Here is a 21,341-nt window from a genome sequence, read left to right as displayed (position 1 = left end):
ATCGCGCCGTAGATACGTGGCACATCTGCCTTGCCAGGGACCGCGGCGGCCCGCAGTTGCTGTACCGGCGTAAGTCTCAGTCATGGCGCTGCCGGCGTTAACGCCTGGCTGCCGGGCATTGCGCCGGCTATTTGGCGCCAATGGATACCGGCTACTGCGTTCAGGCGAGCCGGAGTTGGCTGGGGGGGCGCTTACTCGGCTGGCTTCACAGGGCAGGGCCTTCCACTCTGTTATTTGCGGTGCTCCGCCTATTTTAAATACTACTTTGCGTATTTGTGTTTCAGGTATACGCGGCTCACGGCACTTTTCCAAGAAGGTACCTTCCGGCTTCGGTCGTTTTGCAGGACGCGGCGGGAGTTCCGACTCCAAGGCTTCGGGAGGCGAAGCCGACAGCAGTACGTCGAGTGATCCCCCCAAATCGGAAGGCAAGATGGGCAACTCTTCCGGCAAACCCAAGGGCCCTGGTGACTCTAAAAACGATGGCGAGAACCCTTTCGTCTTCCTGTGTGCAAAGCCGTTCAGGCTTCTGTTTTACGTGCTGGGAGCGTTAGCGTCATACAAAGTCCTATCCTACAACGAGCTCCCTAACGAAGTAACAATGCAGGAATTCTTGTCAAAGTACTTGATGCGCGGTTGCGTTGAGACAATACTGATTGTCAACGGCAAGTCGTGTCGTTGTATACTGCGCAGCGACTCCAAGACGGTGCCGAAGGTCGTGAGTTTTCGGATCCGATCGGTTGAAGCGGTGGAGAGGAAGTTGGACGACATTCAGGTATGCCAAATTATAATTTCCCCGCTCAAACGCGTTTCAGGGTTTGCTAGGCATTCACCCCGAGAACTTCGTTCCCGTCAAGCACGTTGAGGAGGTTGAGTGGTTACAGGTGCTGAAGTATGCGGTTATCGTCGGCATTCCCGTCGCCTATATGGCGGCAATTATGTGGAGGTTCTTGCACAACAGTCAGTACCTTGACCGTGTACACCGCATGCGTAACCTTAACCTGACCGACGCCAAGGAGCTCAAGGTTGGCGTGCGCTTCAAAGATGTGGCTGGAATGCACTCGGCCAAGCTCGAGATTAGCGAGTTCGTGGATTATCTGAAGAACCCGAAGGCCTACGAGCAATACGGCGCTAAGATCCCCAAGGGGGCGTTGCTGTGCGGTGCTCCCGGTACCGGTAAGACCCTGCTGGCGAAGGCGGTCGCCGGCGAGGCGAACGTGCCGTTCTATTTCATTTCCGGCAGTGATTTCGTCGAAATATATGTGGGTGTTGGCCCTTCTAGGGTGCGTAGTTTGTTCAAGAAGGCCCGGGAGAACGCGCCCAGCATCGTGTTCATCGACGAGATTGACGCCGTGGGTAAAAAGCGAGCGGGAAAGGGCGGCTTCGTCAGCCACGACGAACGCGACAGCACGCTGAACCAGATTCTGGTGGAGATGGACGGTTTCAACGCGAGCAGCGGCGTGCTCGTGCTGGCCGGGACCAACCGTCACGACATCCTGGACCCTGCGCTCGTGCGCCCCGGGCGCTTCGATCGCATAATCACGATAAACAGCCCCGACCTGGAGGAGCGTTACGAGATTTTCAAGGTGCACTTGGCCCCGCTGAAGTTGAACAAGCTGCTGGATGTGGACGACCTGGGCCGTCGCTTGGCTGCGCTAACACCAGGCTTCGTGGGTGCGCAGATCGCCAATGTTGCAAACGAGGCTGCCATCCAGGCTGCGCGGCGCAAGTCTCCGGACGGCGTTGACCTGATGGACTTCGAAGCGTCCATTGAGCGCATCGTCGCGGGTCTGCGCCGCAGCAACCAGCTTATGTCTCCCGAACAGAAGTTGGTGGTGGCGTACCACGAGGTCGGGCACGCGCTGGTTGGGTGGTGGCTGGAGCACGCCGACCCCGTGCTCAAGGTGTCCATAGTCCCTCGCAGCAGCGGTGCTTTGGGCTACTCGCAGCAGATCGCTGATGAGACGCCGCTGTTCAGCCGCGAGGCGTTGCTGGACAAGATCGCCGTGATTTTGGGCGGCCGTGCGTCGGAGGAAATCTTCATTGGTCGCATCACCACAGGAGCGGCGGACGACCTGCACAAGGTGACCCGCATGTGCTACGCCTTCGTCTCTAAGTGGGGCATGAACCCGGCTTTGGGCCTCGTGTCGTACCAGCGAGACGGTGACGACAGTGCCGGGTTCTACCGCGAGTACTCGGACAGCACTGCGCTCCTGATCGACAACGAGGTGCGCAGCATCATCGAGGGTCAGTACGCCCGCGTCAAAGAGCTTCTGAAGGAGAAGGCTGAGCTGGTGCACAAGCTGGCCAAGCTGCTCTACGACCGCGAGACTTTGAGCCACAAAGACATTGCGTCGTGCGTGGGCGAGCGTGCGTTCCCTATGCATGAAAGGCTGCGTCCGTACGTCCTCGGCGGCATATCTGGCGCACCGGTTCTCCCTAGTCTGTCTGGCGCGGAGCCAGAAAAGCCGCAGGGCGAAGTCGGCCGCGACCTTTTTTCGGTGGCGTGTCTCTGAACCCCGGTATCGCAAAACACGCGGGCTAAAATGCCAGCCTAATGATTGGTTACGATACACATTGCTGTGCTTTTTCTGTTTTTAGGTGCTGCTGTCCGCCCCCTGACCCTCGGGCCGTCCGTCGCGCGTCGGAGCTGAGCGGCGGTGTGGCCGCGGGAACACCTTCAGTCGGCTCCATATGCTGACACACCCGCTATTTCACCATGGTTAAGGACAAGGCGCCGGAAGAGTGCGTCTCCGAGGACGAGGTGCCCGCTTTGGCCGCCGTCGAGGTGGAATACTGCCCGCGCTGCGGTATGCCGTTTGACTTCTGCGACTTCGGGGACAAGTGGGAGTCCGGCGAGTGCCGTGAGGAGTGCGCGCGTCGCTACCCTGAGATTTTCGGCAGCGCCGAGGACGTGGCGGAGCAGCTGTCGAAGATCGCAGTCGCGCCTCCGGCCGCCCCGCGCAAGAAGAAGCCGGAGGTGCGCCAGGAGGTGACGGTGCAGCGCAGCACGCGCTCCAAGCGCAAGGTCGTCACCAGCGTCACTGGTCTGCACCTCTTCGGTACGTCTGCGCGTGCCACGGCTCCCATCAGCGTCTGCAGGTGTGAAGCTTGAGGCCGCCGCCAAGCTGTTCGCGAAGCAGTTTGCTTCGGGGGCCGGCGTGGTGAAGGGAGTGCCTGGTCAGATGGACAAGATCGATTGCCAGGTGAGCCCGCTGCCTTTTGCGCACATGACCGCTGCAGGGCGACGTGGAGGATCAGGTGATCGACCTGATATTATCGCAGTACCCCGAGATAACTGAGGACAAGATCGTGCGTCTCACGGCGAAGCTAAAATGAGCTCTGCCGTGTCAACGCGCGCCTCACTGGCGGTAACGAAGTCAGGCGCCCCTGGCGAGCGGCCGAATGCCAACAGCGCATCGACGTGGACTGCGACGGCGCACCTCAAAAACGCGTCTAATAGTTAGAAGCTAGCGTGTGTCAGTGTGTTCAGCAACGGGATGCTGGGAGCCTTCGTTGTATCTTGCGATATGGAGGGTGCGCCGTCACCCCTCCTGTAATTGACGGATCGGCGTCAGGAACGCGCCCTGCACGTGCTGCTCGATGTTGAACTCCTTCCCGTCCCTGCGGCACGACAGCATGAGCACCGAAGCTTCGCCGGTTTTGCTTTCGTTGTGCAGCTTGAAGACGTCGTCTGGCAGCACTAGCACGTGTGCCTGTCTTGGGCAGGGCACCTTGCGCTTGCCGGTGAGGTTCAGGCTCTCGTAGAAGAGTTTCCCCGGCGGAAGGTCGATAAATATCAACACCATGACCCCGGAGGTGTTGATGAATGGGCCAAAATGCGATGTGGGCGGCACGCGCAGCATGGCGTAGCACGCTCCGCGCGGGTTATTCAGCAGCGGCACGCAGCTCGAACCCCCGAACGCGGCAGCAGGCATTTCCGCCGCAAGCTGGTCTAGGGACGAAGTATCGACAATTTGCACGTCGGCGCAATCCGATTCTTCGCATGTCAGGGTGGCGAGCAGCGCCTCCGAATGCTCCTTTACTCGGGCGACCTCCACGGGGTCCAACATGAATGCGAAGCTCCCTTCATTGTCAGCGACTGACGCGAAATGCCGCAATTCACCCGTATGCAACGCACCTGTATCATGCGATATCGAGTTAGACAGCGAGGTACGGCCGTTGACGTCTGCTTTGCGCTGGAAATACCTCGACATGCCGACCTTCGGCAGGCTAGTTGAAGTGCCCTTCCCTTTCACGGACCTGCGTGCCGGCTTCTGTGGCGAGAAGAGCGGTGCCGCGGCCGATCGTGCTTCAGTGCTGGTTGAGGCTGTGTATACACCCTGGGCCATAAGCCGCTCCCTAAGCGGCACATTGTTCACCGCCTTCTTAGCTGTCCCTGCGAGCACGTTAGAATACGCTTGAGGTAGACACTCGTTACCTTTCACGCCAGCTTTCGGCGCCATGGCAGCGACGGAGCCTGGGCCCGTACTTTGCGGGTGTGTAATAATGCAGCGGGCCACCTATCCAACCTGTTGCCTACATCTCACCTATATCATTTACGGTGTAACCGCAGAAGTCCGATACTGATGTGCGTACGTTGACTCCGGACGTATGTGAAGGCGCGCGCCCCGCTGCGGCAAATTGCTCGCCACCCTCCTACAGCGGTCTTTTGCGACGACGCGGTTATAATAATCGATTTACGTACATTTGCAGTGTCTGCCACAACAAATCATCCAACTCCATTGGGTGTTATTATCGGCGCTTCACTGCCATCTGTCGACCGTGTCGGTCCCTGCGCAGCAGGTAGGTGTTTGTTGCTCTGTTTCCGTCAAAATCGGGTGCTATTTCGATTGTCAGGTTGATTTCGCACACGTTTGTGCTGCGTTTTAGGCAACGTTCCAATTTGGCACGTTTAACCACTGTATGCTGTGATTGGCGTTATGCCGTTACATTACCTTTGAGTTCCGTTGCATATACTCTATTTGCGAGCTGTGGCAAGTGGTTGCTGTAACGAGTGATTCTGTGTTATGTTTGCACGACTCGGATTTATATAGACGCCTCAGAATGCGGATGCTTGTAAGGAGAGTGGCGAGGCGCTCGTTCTCCTCGGTGCCCACCAGCACCACTGGAGCAACCTCCGACGTCGCCACCGGTTCCAAATACGAGGAGTCAAGCTGCCTCGCCAAGGTGCACCACGTCGAGGGCATCTGGCGTGCCCCGCGCAAGCTCCCGTACACGAAGGAGGAATTCGACCGCGCGTACCCGCCGAACTACCAGAAGATGCGCATCGGCCTCCCCGATTCCGGGACCGTGCACGCGAAGTACATCGACCCCCGCTACGACGAGATGTCGCCGCTGGTGTGGACCGGCATCCTCATGTCGCCGATCATAATTTGGGGCGGCATCGAGACCTACTACCACTACTTCCCCGGGGAGCCTGGTGGGCACCATTGACAAATCATTAATATTGGATGTTTATTACACAGAAATGCAGCGAGAAGGCGTGCCGCGGGCGGATGCCACTGGGCTGAGACGCTCAGCCATGGCATCGCACCTGGCGTCCATGTTCTTTTGTGAGATCTGCTGCTTGACGCACCACACCAGCGACAAGGGTGGCAATTCCGCTGATTCGACGTCAAGTTCGCCCGATCCATCTTCACTCTTGGAAAGGCTGACTACAGTGGAGCTGGAGAGCGCCGGGCTATCGCACTCGGCAATTACGTTGGAGGGATCCCGTGAAGTGCAGTTCGAGTCGCAGCTAGACACGGTGTCATTGGTGGTCTGGTTGTGGTTCTCATTGTAGGCCGAGTAGCGCTTAGCTTGGTTGCCGTACTCGCCCTGGTAGTCGGCGTATCTCTTGGTGGGCTTGATTGACCTTCCAGACAGAGTGGTGAAATGCTGCTTGACAGGTTCAACTTGGCCCGCATTGTCGCCCCTCACTCCCTGGTACCTGCTGTGCTTGACGTGCTCCACCTGAGCCGGCGGAGTGGCTCTTCCTCCGGTCGCCTCCACTGAGGACATCTGTTCGTACATCGTGGCGTCGCGTTTCACCATAAGGTTCTGAGGCACGGTAATGTTTTGCTCCTGCGGTTCTTCATTGAGCTTTGCCAACTTGTTTTGTGAGCCGTTTGGGACATCCACTTGCATCGAACTCTGAAATTCCTGGGACGCGCCGGTCGTATCGGAATCCCAGCTAGTTTCACTCGACTGGCTCGACAGTTTCGCCTGATCATCCTTGGCAACTTCCTGTGTTAGTTGCTGTGCTTTGGCTTCTTGAGCGGCCAGTGCAGCATGACTGCGGTCCACCCTCGACCTGCCCCTACTCTTGTCGTTCCTTAAGGCGGCGCTCATCTGGCTCTTGTGAATGGCAACAGCCTGCTGGAAGACGCCAAACTGGTGCGTAAGCTCCCAGAGCATGGGGATGTTGAAGAAGGGAAGGTTGCTGATCGAGGATGGCGGATTCCTGGCTTGCAGAATGGATTTGTAGTACGGGGGGTTCTGCCTGTAAACCCTCCTCACAAGCTCGAGCAGGGCACTTCTACCCTTTGCTCCCAACTGTCTGTTGAAGCCCGGGTACCACTCAATACGTTCCTCGGCGGCAGGGCCTTTAGCCACCTCACCAGAAGCCTCTGATGATTCCTTAGTCACATTGACGGGGTCCACCGCAATCGGCTCCTTGCTAGCCTTTGAACCTCTGCTCTTTTTGTTCGACTTCCCCTTCTTGGCCACGGACAACTTCACTTGCATCTGCTTGTACAGTGGAGGATCTCCAGCCGCTGGCTCTAGCTCCTTGGGCGCCTCAACAAGCACGTCGCGGCGCATGCCAATCGCGCGTTCCTCCGACTCATCAGCTACGCCACAGACCATGTCTATGATGGACACGTAGTTGTCCGTGTAGTCATCATCCATGCCATAGCCAGTTACCGTGGTGAAATCGAAATTCGTTTCCGAAATGTCGTAAACCTCATCAGAGGCAAAGGAGCCATTGTACCCCGTGAAGAAGGGCTCATCGGCAAACTGCAGCGTGCTGCTGGGAGCATATCCAGGGAAATGATCACATCTACTACGTTTAAACGTGGAGAAGGCAGTAGGCACCACTAGCGACTCTCCGTTTTTCTTCTTGTTCCAGTTCATTTTGTCGCACTCGGTGCCGAATGGGCTGGCTGTGTCCGAGATAGAGGCAGAAGTTTTGGCATCATCCATCGAGAATGCGTCGTCCAAATCGCGCCTCGGCAAAGCCTGTAAATTAAGCATCGATGGTACATGCAGCTTTGTGCTGTTAGCATACTCGGAGGCCTTAGATGAATACCTCGTAACCTGTTTTAGTTCCACAACATTGCACTGGTCTTCATTGCGCGCATCAAACATATCAACATTATCCGCATAGCCGAACTTTGGCGTCATTTGGTTACATACAGCCTTATCCTCCTCAGACGAGAACGGAGTCTTAAAAATCGCGAACCCTATTGAGTTTTTTTCTTCCTGCTTCATTGTTACGCAACGTGCGCCATGTATCTCATCGTTCTTAGACGAGGAAAGCGGCTCCAGTACAGCGCCGCTGCCTACACGGCGGCATTGGGTAAGTCCAAGAGTACTGTTGCCCTTCATGTTGTACCCAGAAACTGCATTAACAAGCAACCAATCAGCAAGATTCTCGACAATAACTATATATACGCTACCGTTATAAACATTAAATCGAAAATGGACTACATTGACGGTACTACATTAACAAGAATAAACATACGAGATAGCCGCTACCCACTCCTTTTCGCTGAATACTCGGCATCAATCGCGGGTGTAAGCTCCAGCGACTATTACCGATCCAACCAACAAAACGTCGCGAGTGGACGCGCCACGCATAGACTTTCCGTTCCACTAGCCGGGTCTGTCTACCTGAGAAAGTAGACGACCGCAAAATGTCAAGCGAAATGGAAATTATCGGCTCCGTCAAAAGCCGAGCACTGTCGAACACCTTGTACCTAAATGGGTAGGGGGCGACAGACAGAGGCGTAGCGTTGCCAATCCGTAGATGTGTAGAGGTCGTCTCAGGGGGCGCACTGCGGGATGCCGGCAGATAAGCCGTATTTCCCCTGCAAACATATAACGGTGCTTGCCTCGGGTGTGCACGGTCTGTGCTCCAGCCATAGGACCGGGCGTGTCTGCTTACCAGGGCAAGACATTGGAGGTGCACCCAGCCGTGCACCGCGATCGATAGCAAAGCAAGGGCCGCTCCAACGGCGATATTTCGAATCGATCTACAACGTATAAATTATAAAATTATTTTGCCGAGGTGTATCGTTGCTTTCCAGCCCGGTGCCACTCCACACATCCGCGGCGTTGTTAACGCGAAACAACAATCAACTGCATTCTCACTTTTTCAATACAAAATATAAAAACAGGTGCTTATTATAATGCAATCAAACGCTGATACGCTTGATGGTCAAAGAGTCGTGTGGATGCGGCGGTGGCGGGCGCCGCGTAACATTGCGCGTCGTTGTTACCATGCGTAGGCTTTCTAATTGAAGCACATTATAATACACAGATGGATGCAGTAGACGATGTATTCTTGTTTGTCATACGTAACCAATTCAATAATTACAAGACGTATACTGTGTAATGCAAACTGTTTGTATTATGCAACATAAATTTGATTTCACTCACGCCCCGCATTATTAGCTATAAGTGTTTCTTAGCTCATAGCTTGCGTTTTCGAGGTGATGTGTAGTTGCTATGTGCAGCACGGACAACACATGTGTACGATGTTGTTTGTCACATCGTTGCCTGTACGTGTTATTTGAGTTTGAATTTGGTGCGACATACTTTTATATACAAATAGGCCGTTTGATTTGTCGCAGTGGCACTCCAGTCGGTCGGCAGCGCATATCTGTGTCTTTTCAATCCGGTGATATATCCTGAATTTGCTCGGTGTTAGCCCACCCAGGCCTCCTATGAAAAGCATGCGTGCAAGTGATGGTTAATATAACACTAGCATCGGCTCTCATCCGTTCTATGTGTCGGAGAGGAAACGACGGCGTAGCATACGTGACGTCGTACAACTATTCCGTCCATTCGCGCACACGTGGTTGTTACATTCAGGTTGATTAGGCATTATTTAACCCTTACGTGTATACATGTGTTAACGTAGAACTATCGCGGTCGCTGAATGTCTACCAGGTCATTACTGCGGCATCTGATGCGTGGCTCGTATTCTGTACATAATTCAAAGTACACGGGCGTCGTGTATACGATGTATTTATGCGTTAGAATCATATTCACTATTTGTATGCGTCCGCGTTGGTACTGTGCTGTCTTATACACCCAGGCAATGCTTCCATTTCCACACACCTGCGACATTCGCCGCAAATAATAGCAAACTGCGTTCTTATGTCCGGGATTTTGACGCCTAAAATCTGTGACGTTGTAGTTGGGGAGTGCCAACTGCCTCGATTGGCGGGTTACGTCTTTCTGTCAGCGCGCGCTTGACGCTCCCAGTGCCTTTTGACGCGCCACAATGATAGATTACGCTTGTGTTGTGAGCCGTGGTGGCGTTGTGCTCTGGAATCAGCACTTCGACCACGGCTTCGACGGCCACGATGGGCAGCGGACCGGTGAAGCCCTCAACAAGCTGATCAGCAGCGTTCTACTGGAGGTGTGTATTCATCGCGGCATGATTCTCACGTATTTTCCTGTATTTGTTACGTGGTTACAACTATAACTGTATGTGCGCCCTATTTACTCAGGTTGCTGCTTTCGTGATTGGCCCATGTGCGTTACGTAATATTGCCCGAGATGCTGCCATCTGCATGTCTCTCGTGCTCATAGTGGTTCACGATGTCGTGTTAGTTCGTATGGGCCTAATGTTGTGGCGTATCCAACCTTTGTGACAGTGGATCGCATCGAACCTACGATGACGGTGATTGTTGTCATACCCTTTGCTCCAATAAGACGACATGCGCATATCTCCGTTACTATACTTACGTTTGCATGCGATATATTGTGAATCGAAGCGCTTTCCCGTTTCTATCTGTGTTTGCATAACCGAGTCGCATGCAACTGGCGCCTCCGTTGTGCGGGCATGTATTGGATGACTGCGTATGTCAGTAGCTGCGTTCTAATTCAAAGAGCGCCCACTTGTACGTCTATGTGGCATGGTTGATGTGCATATGTGTACTGCTTTGTTACGATGAATAACGTGTTTGCAGGAACGCGGCGCTACGCAGCAGGCCAGCATAGACGGCATCAGCTTCCGCTGGAAGGCGCTGCACTCCATCGATGCAGTCATGTACATTATGTATCAAGTGAGTCCGACCGCAACGTACTCTCTGTAACGTTGGAACAGGGCATTCAGAGCTCCCAGAACATTGGGAACTTACTGGACACCGCCGCCGACCTCTTCGTGTCGCATGTGCGGAAGCGCCACACGAACCCGTCGTCAATCAACTGGGTCACCGACACTCTTGGTTTCGAGTTCGATGAAGAATTCAGCCAGCTACTGTACAAGATAGGTTTGAGCGCTAGCAAGGCTGCGGCGCCGGAGGCAACGGACAACGCCCCGCAGCGCGCCGCAAATGGCAAGAAGGAGCAGTCGAAGAAGCCGGGCAAAACTGGGCGCGATTGGGGGATACGGCAAACGGTTTCGCAGCGGGAAATGGACGCGCTCGACTACTCAACTGACAAAGATTCGCGGTCGGGCCAAAAGCCGACGACCGCCGAAAGTGCTGCCACGCCGCAACCTGAAGGCGCCATTGACCCTTCGGCAAAGGGCGGCATTGGTGGTATTTTCCGCAGCGCACGCAGGTCGCTGGGCAGGATTTTCGGGCGCAACAAGAGCGACCTGGCTTCGAGGCCCAGCACCGACGAGGGCTCCAATGGCCCCAGCGTGCTGGACAACTTCGCCAAAATGGTACTGAAATACGCGGGTAACATGGTTCTGACCCCCGAGGCCATAGAAGAACCGCTGAAGGAGCTGAGGCTGAAGTTGAACGCGAAAAACGTTGCCAACGACATCTCCACCATGATTTGCGACTCCATTTCGGCAGGCCTGGTTGGCAAGAAGACGGCGTCGCTGAAGTCGGTGGCCGCCACCGTGCGCGAGGCGCTGGAGGCGTCCGTTCGGCGCATCCTCACGCCGAAGGAACCGATCAATCTGCTGCGCAACGTCTCCGAAGCCAACGCACGCGGCGAGGTGTACTCCGTGCTGTTCCTTGGAGTGAACGGGGTGGGCAAGTCCACGAGCCTGGCCAAGGTGACCTACCTGCTCAAGTGCAACGGGTTCAAGGTACTGCTCATCGCGTGCGACACGTTCCGTTCTGGTGCTGTGGAGCAGCTCAAGATCCATGCGGACAAGCTGGGCGTGGAGCTCTTCGAGCGCGGCTACGGCAAGGACCCTTCGGCCATCTGTCGCGAGGGTATGAAGCACGCACGTGCGAATGGGTTCAACGTGGTGCTGATCGACACCGCGGGTCGTATGCAGGACAACGAGCCGCTGATGGCGGCCCTGTCTAAGCTGATCCACGTGAACAACCCCGACCTGCTGCTCTTTGTCGGTGAGGCTCTGGTGGGCAACGACGCCGTGGACCAGCTGCGCAAGTTCAACCAGGCGATCCATCGAATGGGCGAGTCAAGCGACGAGTTGCGCGGCCGGAGGATCGACGGCATTATTCTCACCAAGTTCGACACTGTGGACGACAAGGTCGGCGCTGCCCTTTCGATGTGCTACATCACGGGGCAGCCCATCGTATTCGTGGGCACTGGGCAGACGTACACGAATCTGAACAAGCTGGAAATCAACGACGTTGTGAAGTCGCTGACCAGCTGACCGTGCAACGCGTGCCTATTGCCAAAAACATCGCCACTTTGGGCCTTAACTCGATAAAGGAGAAATGTTTGCTGCGTGTTGCTATCAGTCGGCTCTTGCGTCCGTCGATGCCGAACTCTCGAAGCGATTCCTGCCGTTGCACACGCACTCCTGTACAGCGCCGGCCGATGGGCCTTACACGATCCAGCCTGCCACAGCTCTGTCCCACGAGACGATCTCTTCGGGTTTGAACCACAAGCTGCACTCGCGCTTGGCGTCCTCCACTGAGCTGCTGGCGTGAACCAGGTTTTTGTGCGTGACAACGCCGAAGTCCCCGCGGATGGTCCCTGCATGGCATTGGCCGCGGTGCCCACGTAACGTACCTGGCGCGCTCTCCATGGGAGAAGTGACGCCCACCAGCTTGCGACCGATCTTAACTGCCTCGGGCCCCTCCCAGATCATGCAGAAAACTGGCCCCTGCGCGATGAAGTCGCAAAGCGAGCCGTAGAAGGGCTTTTCTCTGTGCTCGCTGTAGTGGTTGGCAACGACCTCAGCGATCGGTTGGTGGAACTTGGCGGCCACCAGCTTCAGCCCCTTTTGCTCATAGCGCTTGAGCACCTCGCCCATGATGCCGCGCTGAACGCCGTCGGGCTTTACCATGATGAATGTCCTTTCCGCGTCCATGTTGTCAAATTCAGCCAATACACATTACCGTAATTTAGCAATAAGAACCTGTTTCGGTAAGAAGTACAAAGTAGCTGAGGCTGGGGCGCCGTTCAATCGGTGATGTGTGGTTGGTACGTAAAACTGGCGAGACGCGGCACGCGGTACGACCCGGTACACAGCAGCTCCGCTGGTGGAAGATCGCCGTAGGCGCCGGTTTTAGGCGGCTCTTTCGGTTACTGGGAGCGGTAACCGCCGTATTTTGAAATGACTTCTAGACTCTTTGGACACGCTTGACGACGTTGGTATAATAACTCCAAATGTGAGCTACTTCAGGATTCTATTCCGCATCGCACAGCATTATACGGCTTATGAGTAATTTACGGCCGATAATACAGATCCCTCAGCTCGGTTTGCGCGCACGCCCTGTTTGGAGGCTGCAGATTCCATGACCTTCTACGCCTTTGTGGGCCAAATATGCGAGAATGGACAACACATCACTTGAGCAGGTTGATGTGCATTCGGCCGTGCATCAGGATCGCCGCTACAGCGTGGAATCACTAAAAGAGTCTCTACATGCTGAGCTGCTGAGCCACATTGACCTGAGCGTCGTGTTTCTGTTACTGCTCCGGGGCGAGCTGTTCCTCTACGAACCCAAGTCTGTTAAGACTTTGTCATCGCTTCTGGCACGATGGCGAGGGTTAGGCGAGCAGAAGGCTTGCGGTGGTACCCCCGCTTGTGAGGGCACTGCTGCCACTCACGTTACCACTGGCGATGGCGCTGCTGACAACACAGACAATCGTGACAATGGCGATAGTGGGTCTTTTGACTTATCGTGGTCTCCGAACATAAATCGGATTCTCCACAGGGTGCGTCAGAGGTTCCACTGTCCCCGCAGGCGCGGCACGTCGGAGTGCTCGGCTATGACCCTCTCCGAGTCGGACTACGAATATTGCAGCAGTTGCATCGGCAGAGAGGCCGTGGGGATGTTGTCAATGCCGCCAAGGTGTGTATGCAAAGTCAGGCAGGGCTCCGAACACAAGTACCACCGTAAACGCGCTGACACTGGCGGAGTCCCAAGCACGGCGGATCATGAGTCCAGTATAGTGAAGAATGGTAACAGTATTACACCGGATACTGCCAAAGGAGACATTATCACGGGAGTGAACGTTGGCGCTGATATACGGCAACCCGGTGAAAATCATACTGAAGCGATGGCCGATGGCAACGGCACCGATGCAGCCACCGCCACAGTTGACGATGCGGGCCGTGATGGGGAGGCATCAGCAAAACCAACCGGCATTGACAAAGGATCTGCGTCGTTGGTTAGTGCGGCTCGAAGGCTTGTGGCAAATGCAAAGCTAGGGGGGCCCGCTACATCCAACTACGACCACAGTGGCTGTGTGACATGCTCCAGCGGAGGCACGTCGGCCAAGGTTGTGGCCGTCATTAGCCCCTTCGTCGTAAAGGGAGTTAAGAAACCAGGAAAGAACTCCAGAAGATCCATCAAACGCTCCAGCCGTTCGGCCGGCTGCGGCGTGGGCGTGGAGTTGGACTACCACGGCAACGTGGAAATGTACACGTCACACAACTTTCCCCTCAATTCATTTTTCGAAGCGGATGTTTCTGGAAAATACAGCGTTCATCAACCGGTTGTTACAGATAGTGGGGAGGCACCAAACACCGTCGCAGATGCCATATTTGACGTCGTGGAAGCCATCCTTTGCCCCGATACGGATGCCGCTCCGACATTTTCAAAAAACGCCAACATAGTGGCTCATATGCTACATCAGAAGTTGGCGGAAACTTATGCGGGTGAGTCGAGCCCCAGCCACCCCGATGACGCGGAACCCAACGGAGCAGGGGAATCAGGAGCGATGTTAGGCAGAGCATCCCGAGAACTAATGGATCTATCAGAACAAGGCGCATTTACCAGCGATGTAGAGTCAAAACTGTTGAAAGAACAGGGGGACCTTGTCGGGAAGGTGGGCAGTTTGGTGCCATTTCCGACGACATATTGGCTTACCGACCCCGAGCTCGTAGCGCAAGTGTCGGCACTGGAAGGAGGGGGAGCCATAATGCACCTTCAGAGGGAAATAGATATGCATGCACACGCGTATGAACGTGAGGGGGTACCCGAATCCGGCATTTTTGTGAGAAGGCTAATATTGGATAATTTGGCGTACATCTGCCAACGTTTCGCATTGCTGCACCCCGTCATATTGACAGCGCTGTATACAATGCTAGTGAACTCGGTCCTTTTCAGCAGATTTTACGACAGCGACTATGGTAGCGAGGATGCAGTGCGCAGTTCGTACATATCGCTATCGTCCACTCCAAATGGCCAACCGGCCGAATCGCGGCCCAAGAATCGCTCATCGTTGGAAAAGGCGCTCGCCATTGTGAACACACCGAGGGTTTACGGCATTGGCGGCAGTCGGAGCTTCGTGCACATCAAGTGTCTACACACCAACCTGGCCTTCGAACTGGCAGAGGGATGTGCCCTTGGCAGCCTGGTGTTTGAAGCCCTGGCGGATCGCACATCGCAGTATATATAACACATGAACACGTATTCGCTGAATTTTGTCACTAGCATACCGGTTGCAGGCGCCCCTTGGCCCTACGCTCCAGCCCGCGCGGCGACGCTGACGGCGGGGTATGTTGTTTGGCAGACCGCCAACTATCACAGTGGAAGGAGGGCAAATGAAGTGAAGTATGGCATAAAAGTAGAGCGTGCTTCGTAAGTGATTGTATTTTGTCTCCATTTTCAACATCCAGACACATACTGGCTCGAGCAACAGCGACGTACGCCGTTGATGCTCTTACGGCGCGTTGAGCGTTTCTACAGCGTTGTAGGCTCTTGGTGGATATAAAACATAAACATCTGTCGCGCTAGGAAGGTATACTTGGGTACCATAGCTGTTTTTGACGGCATCGGTCTTCCAAAGGTCCCAATGACAGCAGCCCGTGCGTCTGGAGCCGCGTATTTGGCAAATAATGGCTTGTATGTGAATATATAGCTATATCGGGTCGCCGGTTGGGCGCATTTGAGTACCATGAGCGCATTTGGATCGGCACAACGACATGACGAAGAGAGTACTATCAATCTAAATTCTGCTATGAGGAACGGTTAATAATCGGCCTTGTGAGGTTCAATTGGGTCGGGATTTAGCAGCGCTTTTGGCACCATACGCGTTTTGAATTCACAATGACGAGGGATGAGCCCGAGTCGCCGTCGTATTTCCGCAACAAGGTGGCGTTCAGTTACGGCACCATCAGGCGCTCGCCCGCGGAGATTAAGGTACAGGCAAAGATACAGCACGACCGCGAGACGCCTATCTTTTTCGAGGTGATCAGCTTTGACAATGGCCCCTTGCCTTTCAACTCTATCGCATTCCTGCCCCCAGGGGAGACTGCTGTGCTTAAAATGCAAAATGTCTCCATTCACAGGTTCAGATCGCAAACCGAAACTGCACTAAGCGAATCGGATGTCAACGTGTTCGCACGCGTGGTTCTGGAAGATGGCGGCAGACGGTATATGCCTCTCCGCCTCATGGATATCCCCGAACGAAACTGGCTGACGTTCGTGTACGAGGTGGACGAAGATGCCGACGACACCACTTCGCGTGTGGACGGCCTGTTGGTAGCTGGGCGTCTTGAACGCGTGTCGTACGTGTTGTTGCGGCACCGTGATGCCGCTGGCACATGGACGGTGGCTCCCGAAGAGGAGTGCATGTACTTCGGTGGCAACACGCTAGACGCGCTGAAGTGCAAGGCCGCGATCGACGCCACTGCAGCGGTGCCGCATATAGGGCCCCAACGTCCGGAATTCGAGGTCACTAGCATGCCGTTGTCTCACCACACGCGATATACTGATGTGGCAACGTGCAAGACCCTTTTTGAGCTGCGGGAGGCCGCAATGGACCCAGACAGAGAGGACCACCTCGTCGAGTATATCATTGGCCGTCTGGAGGATTTTTTGAAAGATGATATGGATTCGTCGGAATTTGTCAACCTCAAGGAATTGTTCTCGGAATGCTACAAGCACACCAAGTTCATCTTTTCCGACAAAATACCACTGAACGAAGTTATCGTCCCCGTGGTCGAGAAGTGCATTAAGAACGTCACTTTCGATTCTGAGGACCTGTACTTCGGCATATTGCAAATGCTGGTACGCGACTGCGACGTCGCCCACACGCTGATGTTCGATAAGGGGTTCGGCAAAAATTTGGTTGAGAGGTTGGTGGCTCCGGAAAACCACCGCTGGGTTGAGCGCGGCTTTATGCTTGACCTGCTGGTAGAGATGGTGTCGCATGGCAAGTGTATGCGCAACTTTCTGCAGGGCGATCCCGGGGGGAAGGTAGACTCGCTCTGCGACACGTTGCTGCTTGGGGCTGCCAAGCTGCGCCGATTCTCCTTGTTCAACATGACGACGCGTATGGAGGCGCTGGGTCAGCGAGTGGAGCTGTTCCTGGCCCTGTCGCGCGTGGAGCAGCTCTTCCAAAGCCTGGAGCCGAAGCTTAAGGAGGACGAAGGCCCTACATACGAGCACCTGACGACGCTGCTGCAAAGCTTCAACGAAGCCGTTGAAATGATCCAAACACACCACAATGGTAAGGTCAAGCATAGCGTGCTGCGCGACATCCACGAAGTTCGGCAGTACACCGTGTCGTACCTTTTGGAGACCACAATGCACAAGGTGCTGACTCAGTTGATGGGATCGCTTCTCACCCACCTAAAACGCTTCCCGGTGGCCCCCATGTATATCGACAGCATGCTGGAGCTCCCGCTGTGGTTCGTGGCGCAGTACACCAACCTGATAGACTTCGGGGTCTGCTTGCTTTACATGACGGACATTTGCGATTTCGTGAACGGGATGACCCTGAACAACGCGCTTCAAAATGGCATGTACGCCGATTCGCGGGCGACCTGCTGCAAGGCGAGGTGCCAGAGCATGGCGATACACACGATAGTGCTGAAGATGGCGTCGGCCTTACTCGGCAAACGGTCGTGCCCGCAAATGGTCAGCGCGTTGCATCGAATATGCACGGAGTACCCTTGCGGATACCGGGTTATTCCCACCATCCTGGCCGAGCAGAGCATGATACAGACCGTGCTTCAGATGGCCACGTCGGCCATCACCGACATGACGTCATCGGGGGTCGGCGCAGGTGGCCACAGGGATAACATGGAGCTGTGGCAGCTCTTCGAAATTGTAAGCAACGCCGTGTTGAAAGATGAAAGTGGGATACTGCTGTATTTTATGGGAAAGCAGTTGATATCTCCTCTGGGCTCGTTCGTCGACATGTTCGTGCCCGAGGGCACTCCGGCGGCCGACCTGGAGCTGCAGCCGCTATGCGATCTGCGCAACAACCTGCTCCGCCTATTCAAGTCGGCGGCGCTGATGAGGCCTGCAAAGTGTGGACGGCTTTTCGATGACGTAGAGGTGTACCTGCGGGATTTACTGGCCAGCGCTAAGGTGACGTTGCACCCAGACACGTTGAAGCAAAGCATGTCGAAGCTTTCGCACATGGACGCAATGTCTCTTGTGAACCAACCGCTTAGAAACAGCGTTTTCCTGATGGACCCGTCTCAGGCCAAGTCAATTCCGAAGTCGATGGTGTCGGAACAGTTCGGCACCGTGTACAGCGTCAGCGCGGATACCGTGGAATTGGGCGCCGTCCACTGGACGCCAAACGAGCGTTATTCGGCAAGGGTCACCGACCTGGGCGTTACAGCGGATAAGGCTGGTCATTTCAAAAGCTGCAGGTTATACGTCGCGCCACCCGAACGCCTGCCAGAATTTGTGCACTACGGTGTCCGCCTGCTTAGCTTCGCCAGCACAATGGACCAGTATGTTTCCGTATTCTCAGACCTGCTGAGGGAACGCGAGAACACGGAGACCCTGCTGAGGCTGTGGGTCCATGCGGTGGCTTCAATATCGCCCGATATCGACACGGTGTTGAACGTCGAGATGGGAGCGTTCAAGTCGCTGGTGGGCTACGAGTGGTTCTTCTCGAGCGAGGATGCGATACCCCTGGTCACGAACATCGCCCAAATCGTCTACTCATCGCTCCACCACCTGTCGTGCGACGGACACTGCCACGAGGACACGGACGAGCACCGCAAGGTAACGGGCGCACCCGTGCGCTATATCAACGACGATATTCTAACGCTCGTCGTCCTGTCCGTGAACGGCGTCATGATGAACCGGAGATGGGCGTTCGAGGGCCGGTTGGGCCGCACGTCACGCAAGTGCCTGAGGTGGCTGTGCAAGCTGATGTCGTACTGGTATCTGCGCTACGAGAAGTCGCAAGGGTACCTGATGAACAAGCTGATGGGCTGGTACACGACCTTGCCGTGCATGGCCGACGGCGCTGCGTTGCTCATCACGTCATGCGGCCCCGTTATAAACCCCAAGTGCAATGTAGTGGCGTATGTAAGCCTGCCGGAGGACGAGGAGAACGAGGCTCTGTTAGGACGTCGGAGAGCGAGGGTTCTGTTCGAGGGGCGCGAATACACGGTGGCCCTAAGCGAAAAGGAGGTTAAGTTGGGACGCGATGTGCCTAACTCCGCCGTCTGGGGGCTCATTCGCCGGATAGAATCCCTGAAGGTATCGGTGCTTGCCGAATTCATGTGCGCCGTCGCGACGCGGTGCTACTCCGCCAACCCATGCACAGTGGTCCTGGCAAGCGAGATTGCGCACTTCCTAATTGCGAACGGCGCGCCGATGATGGTGTTCCTGTCCGCTGTTTCGGACCGGTGTTTGGAGGAGTGCCTCAAGGCCGGCTCTGACGCCTCCAGGTCCGGCAACGCATCGGGCAAAGCCTACAGGCTGTTGACGTTTTGGTCGCTGGTCGCTAAAGCGTTGGTGTCCAACGACTCAGCGGGACCCACGGCTGTGTTCAAGGTGAACAACTGGATCCTGGATCTGTTCAGCCGGTACACCAAGGGCTGCAGGGTTATCACCGAAGGGTGCTGCCGAGTCCTGTTTGACGGCTATGTACACCTGTTCAGGTGCCACAATAAGCTGTGGGAGGGCCACCACGCAACGTTGACGCGTGATCCGGAATTCCACAACTACATGAAGAACATAAACGGCTCCGTGTGGTGGATTTGCCATATCCTCAACGGGTGCAAGGCCAGGGACACCGAGACCGGGTCGTCCGACGAAGGCTCTCAAAACAAGTTCGCAACCGTAGACTTCGACAGTGACATCCACTTAGATTCCTCAATAAGCCTCTCGTGGGAAGTTATTCTGGCTGGATTCGCTGCGCTCAAGCACGCTTTCAAAATCCCGTTCACGGCGCTGAACATTTTGTACACCGTGCTGTCGGGGCCCATGGAGCTGATGGTGCAGATCATCAACAAGCAGATCGACTCTGAGATCATCAAAGTGACACCGTCCACCACGCTGTGGCTCAACAACATCATACGGCAGCTGTGCGATGCGCTGTTACTGCACGGCAGCAGTGAGGAGGCCGACGGCAGCGGTAACTCCGACGCGCCGTTGCAGCTGCTCATACTGCAGCTATTGCACGACATTTGCGCCTCCATACACCAGACTGGGCCCGCTCAGGACGTGTTCATATGCTCCTTGGTGTACGGCACGACCCACTCCGCGGACCATGACATGCTGATGGCCGAGGACAGCCTTGGCGACGGGCAAACGGAGGGCGCCCAACCGCAGGAGGACATATACTCGGATATAGTGGGCTCTAGCAAGAATAGATTGCCGCGCAGGGTGCTGTCGAGCGCCGCATCGCAGAATGCAGCCAACGGCCCCGCGTTCAAGAACGTCACCGACGCCCTGGAGGCGTTCAGAGACGCAGTGGCGGCGGAGCTTGCGCTCGGCAAAGCCCAGAAGCTGCAAGGAATAGCGCTCTCATCGCAAATCGCAAATGTACTGCTGATGCTGAACGCGTTCAAGTCGCTGTCATCGGTGATAGCGAAGGACGCCATGGAACGCACGCCGCCCAAGTCGCTGCCCGGATACATATTCCTCAAGGTGCCATCGTACACGGGGCTGTTCCGCCACTCGCTGGGTGACGCGTGGTCAACAGACGGGCGTGGCCCCAGCTCAACGCGCTCCATCCTGACCCGAGTGATACGCATGACGAAGTGCGAGAACTGGGCCGCCAACACGTGCTTCGTCAACCAAAGCGTGCCCAGCCCGCTACTCACAGACGACCGCAGGCAGATGAGGTGGCTCTCACGCTGCTTCATGTTCAACGGGAGCCCGGAGTCAGTCGAGATGTGGAAGGCGGTGCGTTATTTCGCCACCGCCAAGCTGCTGTTTGCCGACGAGCTGATGCAGTACGCCCCCGTAAAAACCAAGCGAATGGAACGGCCGCTGCCGAGCGACGGCATGCGCTACATCCGCAGCGTCAGCACACGCGCCCCGTCGAAGCACGTGGACGCCTACGAGTCGGAGAAGGCGGGCGTTGCCACAGATGACGACGGCGCAATCACGCAGGAGAACATCGAAAAGGCTGTCGCGCGTCTCAACGGCGTGATAACGTCGCAGACGTGGCTGGATTTCGACAACGACCTGGTGACCAACGGGCTGAACCTGCGCTCGATTCTGATCAACCCGGGGCTGCTCAAGGACTACTCGGCGCGTGCGACGTTCCTGAACGCGCTCTCGAGGCACGTGCTCATCAAGGAGCTGCTGATATCGGTGGGCGTGGACGTTCGCTGAGCCCCGTGTCTGCGATGCAGTAGCGCAAACGGGGACCTACACACCTGGTGGTCGGTAGCCACCGGTAGCCGAGACTCGCTAATCGCCATTGCCGGACTCTACAAACGTCAATTTTGCCTACACACTACGTAAACCATCCATGTGTGTCGCTCGTAGCGCCGTCGTAACAAACAAGCGCCA

At 55.7% G+C, this 21,341-nt stretch overlaps 9 protein-coding genes across 9 annotated transcripts; 6 read left to right on the top strand and 3 right to left on the bottom strand.

Annotated features, from left to right (window-relative positions):
* Positions 1-82: 82 nt before the first annotated feature.
* BBBOND_0309360 (ATP-dependent metalloprotease FtsH family protein, putative) lies at positions 83-2,513 on the top strand (the record flags this gene model as incomplete). Its single annotated transcript, XM_012913765.1, has 2 exons — positions 83-772; positions 813-2,513. The coding sequence occupies 2 exons, from the start codon at positions 83-85 to the stop codon at positions 2,511-2,513; spliced, it is 2,391 nt and encodes a 796-aa protein (XP_012769219.1).
* Positions 2,514-2,716: 203 nt separating this feature from the next.
* Positions 2,717-3,336, top strand: BBBOND_0309350 (translation initiation factor SUI1 family protein, putative; the record flags this gene model as incomplete). Its single annotated transcript, XM_012913764.1, has 3 exons — positions 2,717-3,059; positions 3,100-3,203; positions 3,241-3,336. 3 exons carry the CDS (start codon positions 2,717-2,719, stop codon positions 3,334-3,336), a joined length of 543 nt encoding a protein of 180 aa, XP_012769218.1.
* A 206-nt stretch (positions 3,337-3,542) lies between these two features.
* On the bottom strand, positions 3,543-4,463 carry BBBOND_0309340 (hypothetical protein, conserved; the record flags this gene model as incomplete). The annotated part of the gene is made up of 1 exon (XM_012913763.1): positions 3,543-4,463. One exon carries the CDS (start codon positions 4,461-4,463, stop codon positions 3,543-3,545), a length of 921 nt encoding a protein of 306 aa, XP_012769217.1.
* A 607-nt stretch (positions 4,464-5,070) lies between these two features.
* BBBOND_0309330 (hypothetical protein, conserved) lies at positions 5,071-5,454 on the top strand (the record flags this gene model as incomplete). The annotated part of the gene is made up of 1 exon (XM_012913762.1): positions 5,071-5,454. The coding sequence occupies one exon, from the start codon at positions 5,071-5,073 to the stop codon at positions 5,452-5,454; it is 384 nt and encodes a 127-aa protein (XP_012769216.1).
* Positions 5,455-5,478: 24 nt separating this feature from the next.
* On the bottom strand, positions 5,479-7,491 carry BBBOND_0309320 (hypothetical protein, conserved; the record flags this gene model as incomplete). The annotated part of the gene is made up of 1 exon (XM_012913761.1): positions 5,479-7,491. One exon carries the CDS (start codon positions 7,489-7,491, stop codon positions 5,479-5,481), a length of 2,013 nt encoding a protein of 670 aa, XP_012769215.1.
* A 2,020-nt stretch (positions 7,492-9,511) lies between these two features.
* BBBOND_0309310 (SRP54-type protein, GTPase domain containing protein, putative) lies at positions 9,512-11,818 on the top strand (the record flags this gene model as incomplete). The annotated part of the gene is made up of 3 exons (XM_012913760.1): positions 9,512-9,649; positions 10,203-10,298; positions 10,340-11,818. The coding sequence occupies 3 exons, from the start codon at positions 9,512-9,514 to the stop codon at positions 11,816-11,818; spliced, it is 1,713 nt and encodes a 570-aa protein (XP_012769214.1).
* Positions 11,819-11,992: 174 nt separating this feature from the next.
* Positions 11,993-12,481, bottom strand: BBBOND_0309300 (nucleoside diphosphate kinase family protein, putative; the record flags this gene model as incomplete). Its single annotated transcript, XM_012913759.1, has 2 exons — positions 11,993-12,144; positions 12,181-12,481. The coding sequence occupies 2 exons, from the start codon at positions 12,479-12,481 to the stop codon at positions 11,993-11,995; spliced, it is 453 nt and encodes a 150-aa protein (XP_012769213.1).
* A 464-nt stretch (positions 12,482-12,945) lies between these two features.
* Positions 12,946-15,018, top strand: BBBOND_0309290 (hypothetical protein, conserved; the record flags this gene model as incomplete). Its single annotated transcript, XM_012913758.1, has 1 exon — positions 12,946-15,018. The coding sequence occupies one exon, from the start codon at positions 12,946-12,948 to the stop codon at positions 15,016-15,018; it is 2,073 nt and encodes a 690-aa protein (XP_012769212.1).
* A 650-nt stretch (positions 15,019-15,668) lies between these two features.
* Positions 15,669-21,161, top strand: BBBOND_0309280 (hypothetical protein, conserved; the record flags this gene model as incomplete). Its single annotated transcript, XM_012913757.1, has 1 exon — positions 15,669-21,161. The coding sequence occupies one exon, from the start codon at positions 15,669-15,671 to the stop codon at positions 21,159-21,161; it is 5,493 nt and encodes a 1,830-aa protein (XP_012769211.1).
* Between the last annotated feature and the right edge of the window lie 180 nt (positions 21,162-21,341).

Source organism: Babesia bigemina, assembly GCF_000981445.1.
Source record: "Babesia bigemina genome assembly Bbig001, chromosome : III".
NCBI lineage: Eukaryota > Apicomplexa > Aconoidasida > Piroplasmida > Babesiidae > Babesia > Babesia bigemina.
This window is presented reverse-complemented; position numbering and strand designations above follow the sequence as displayed.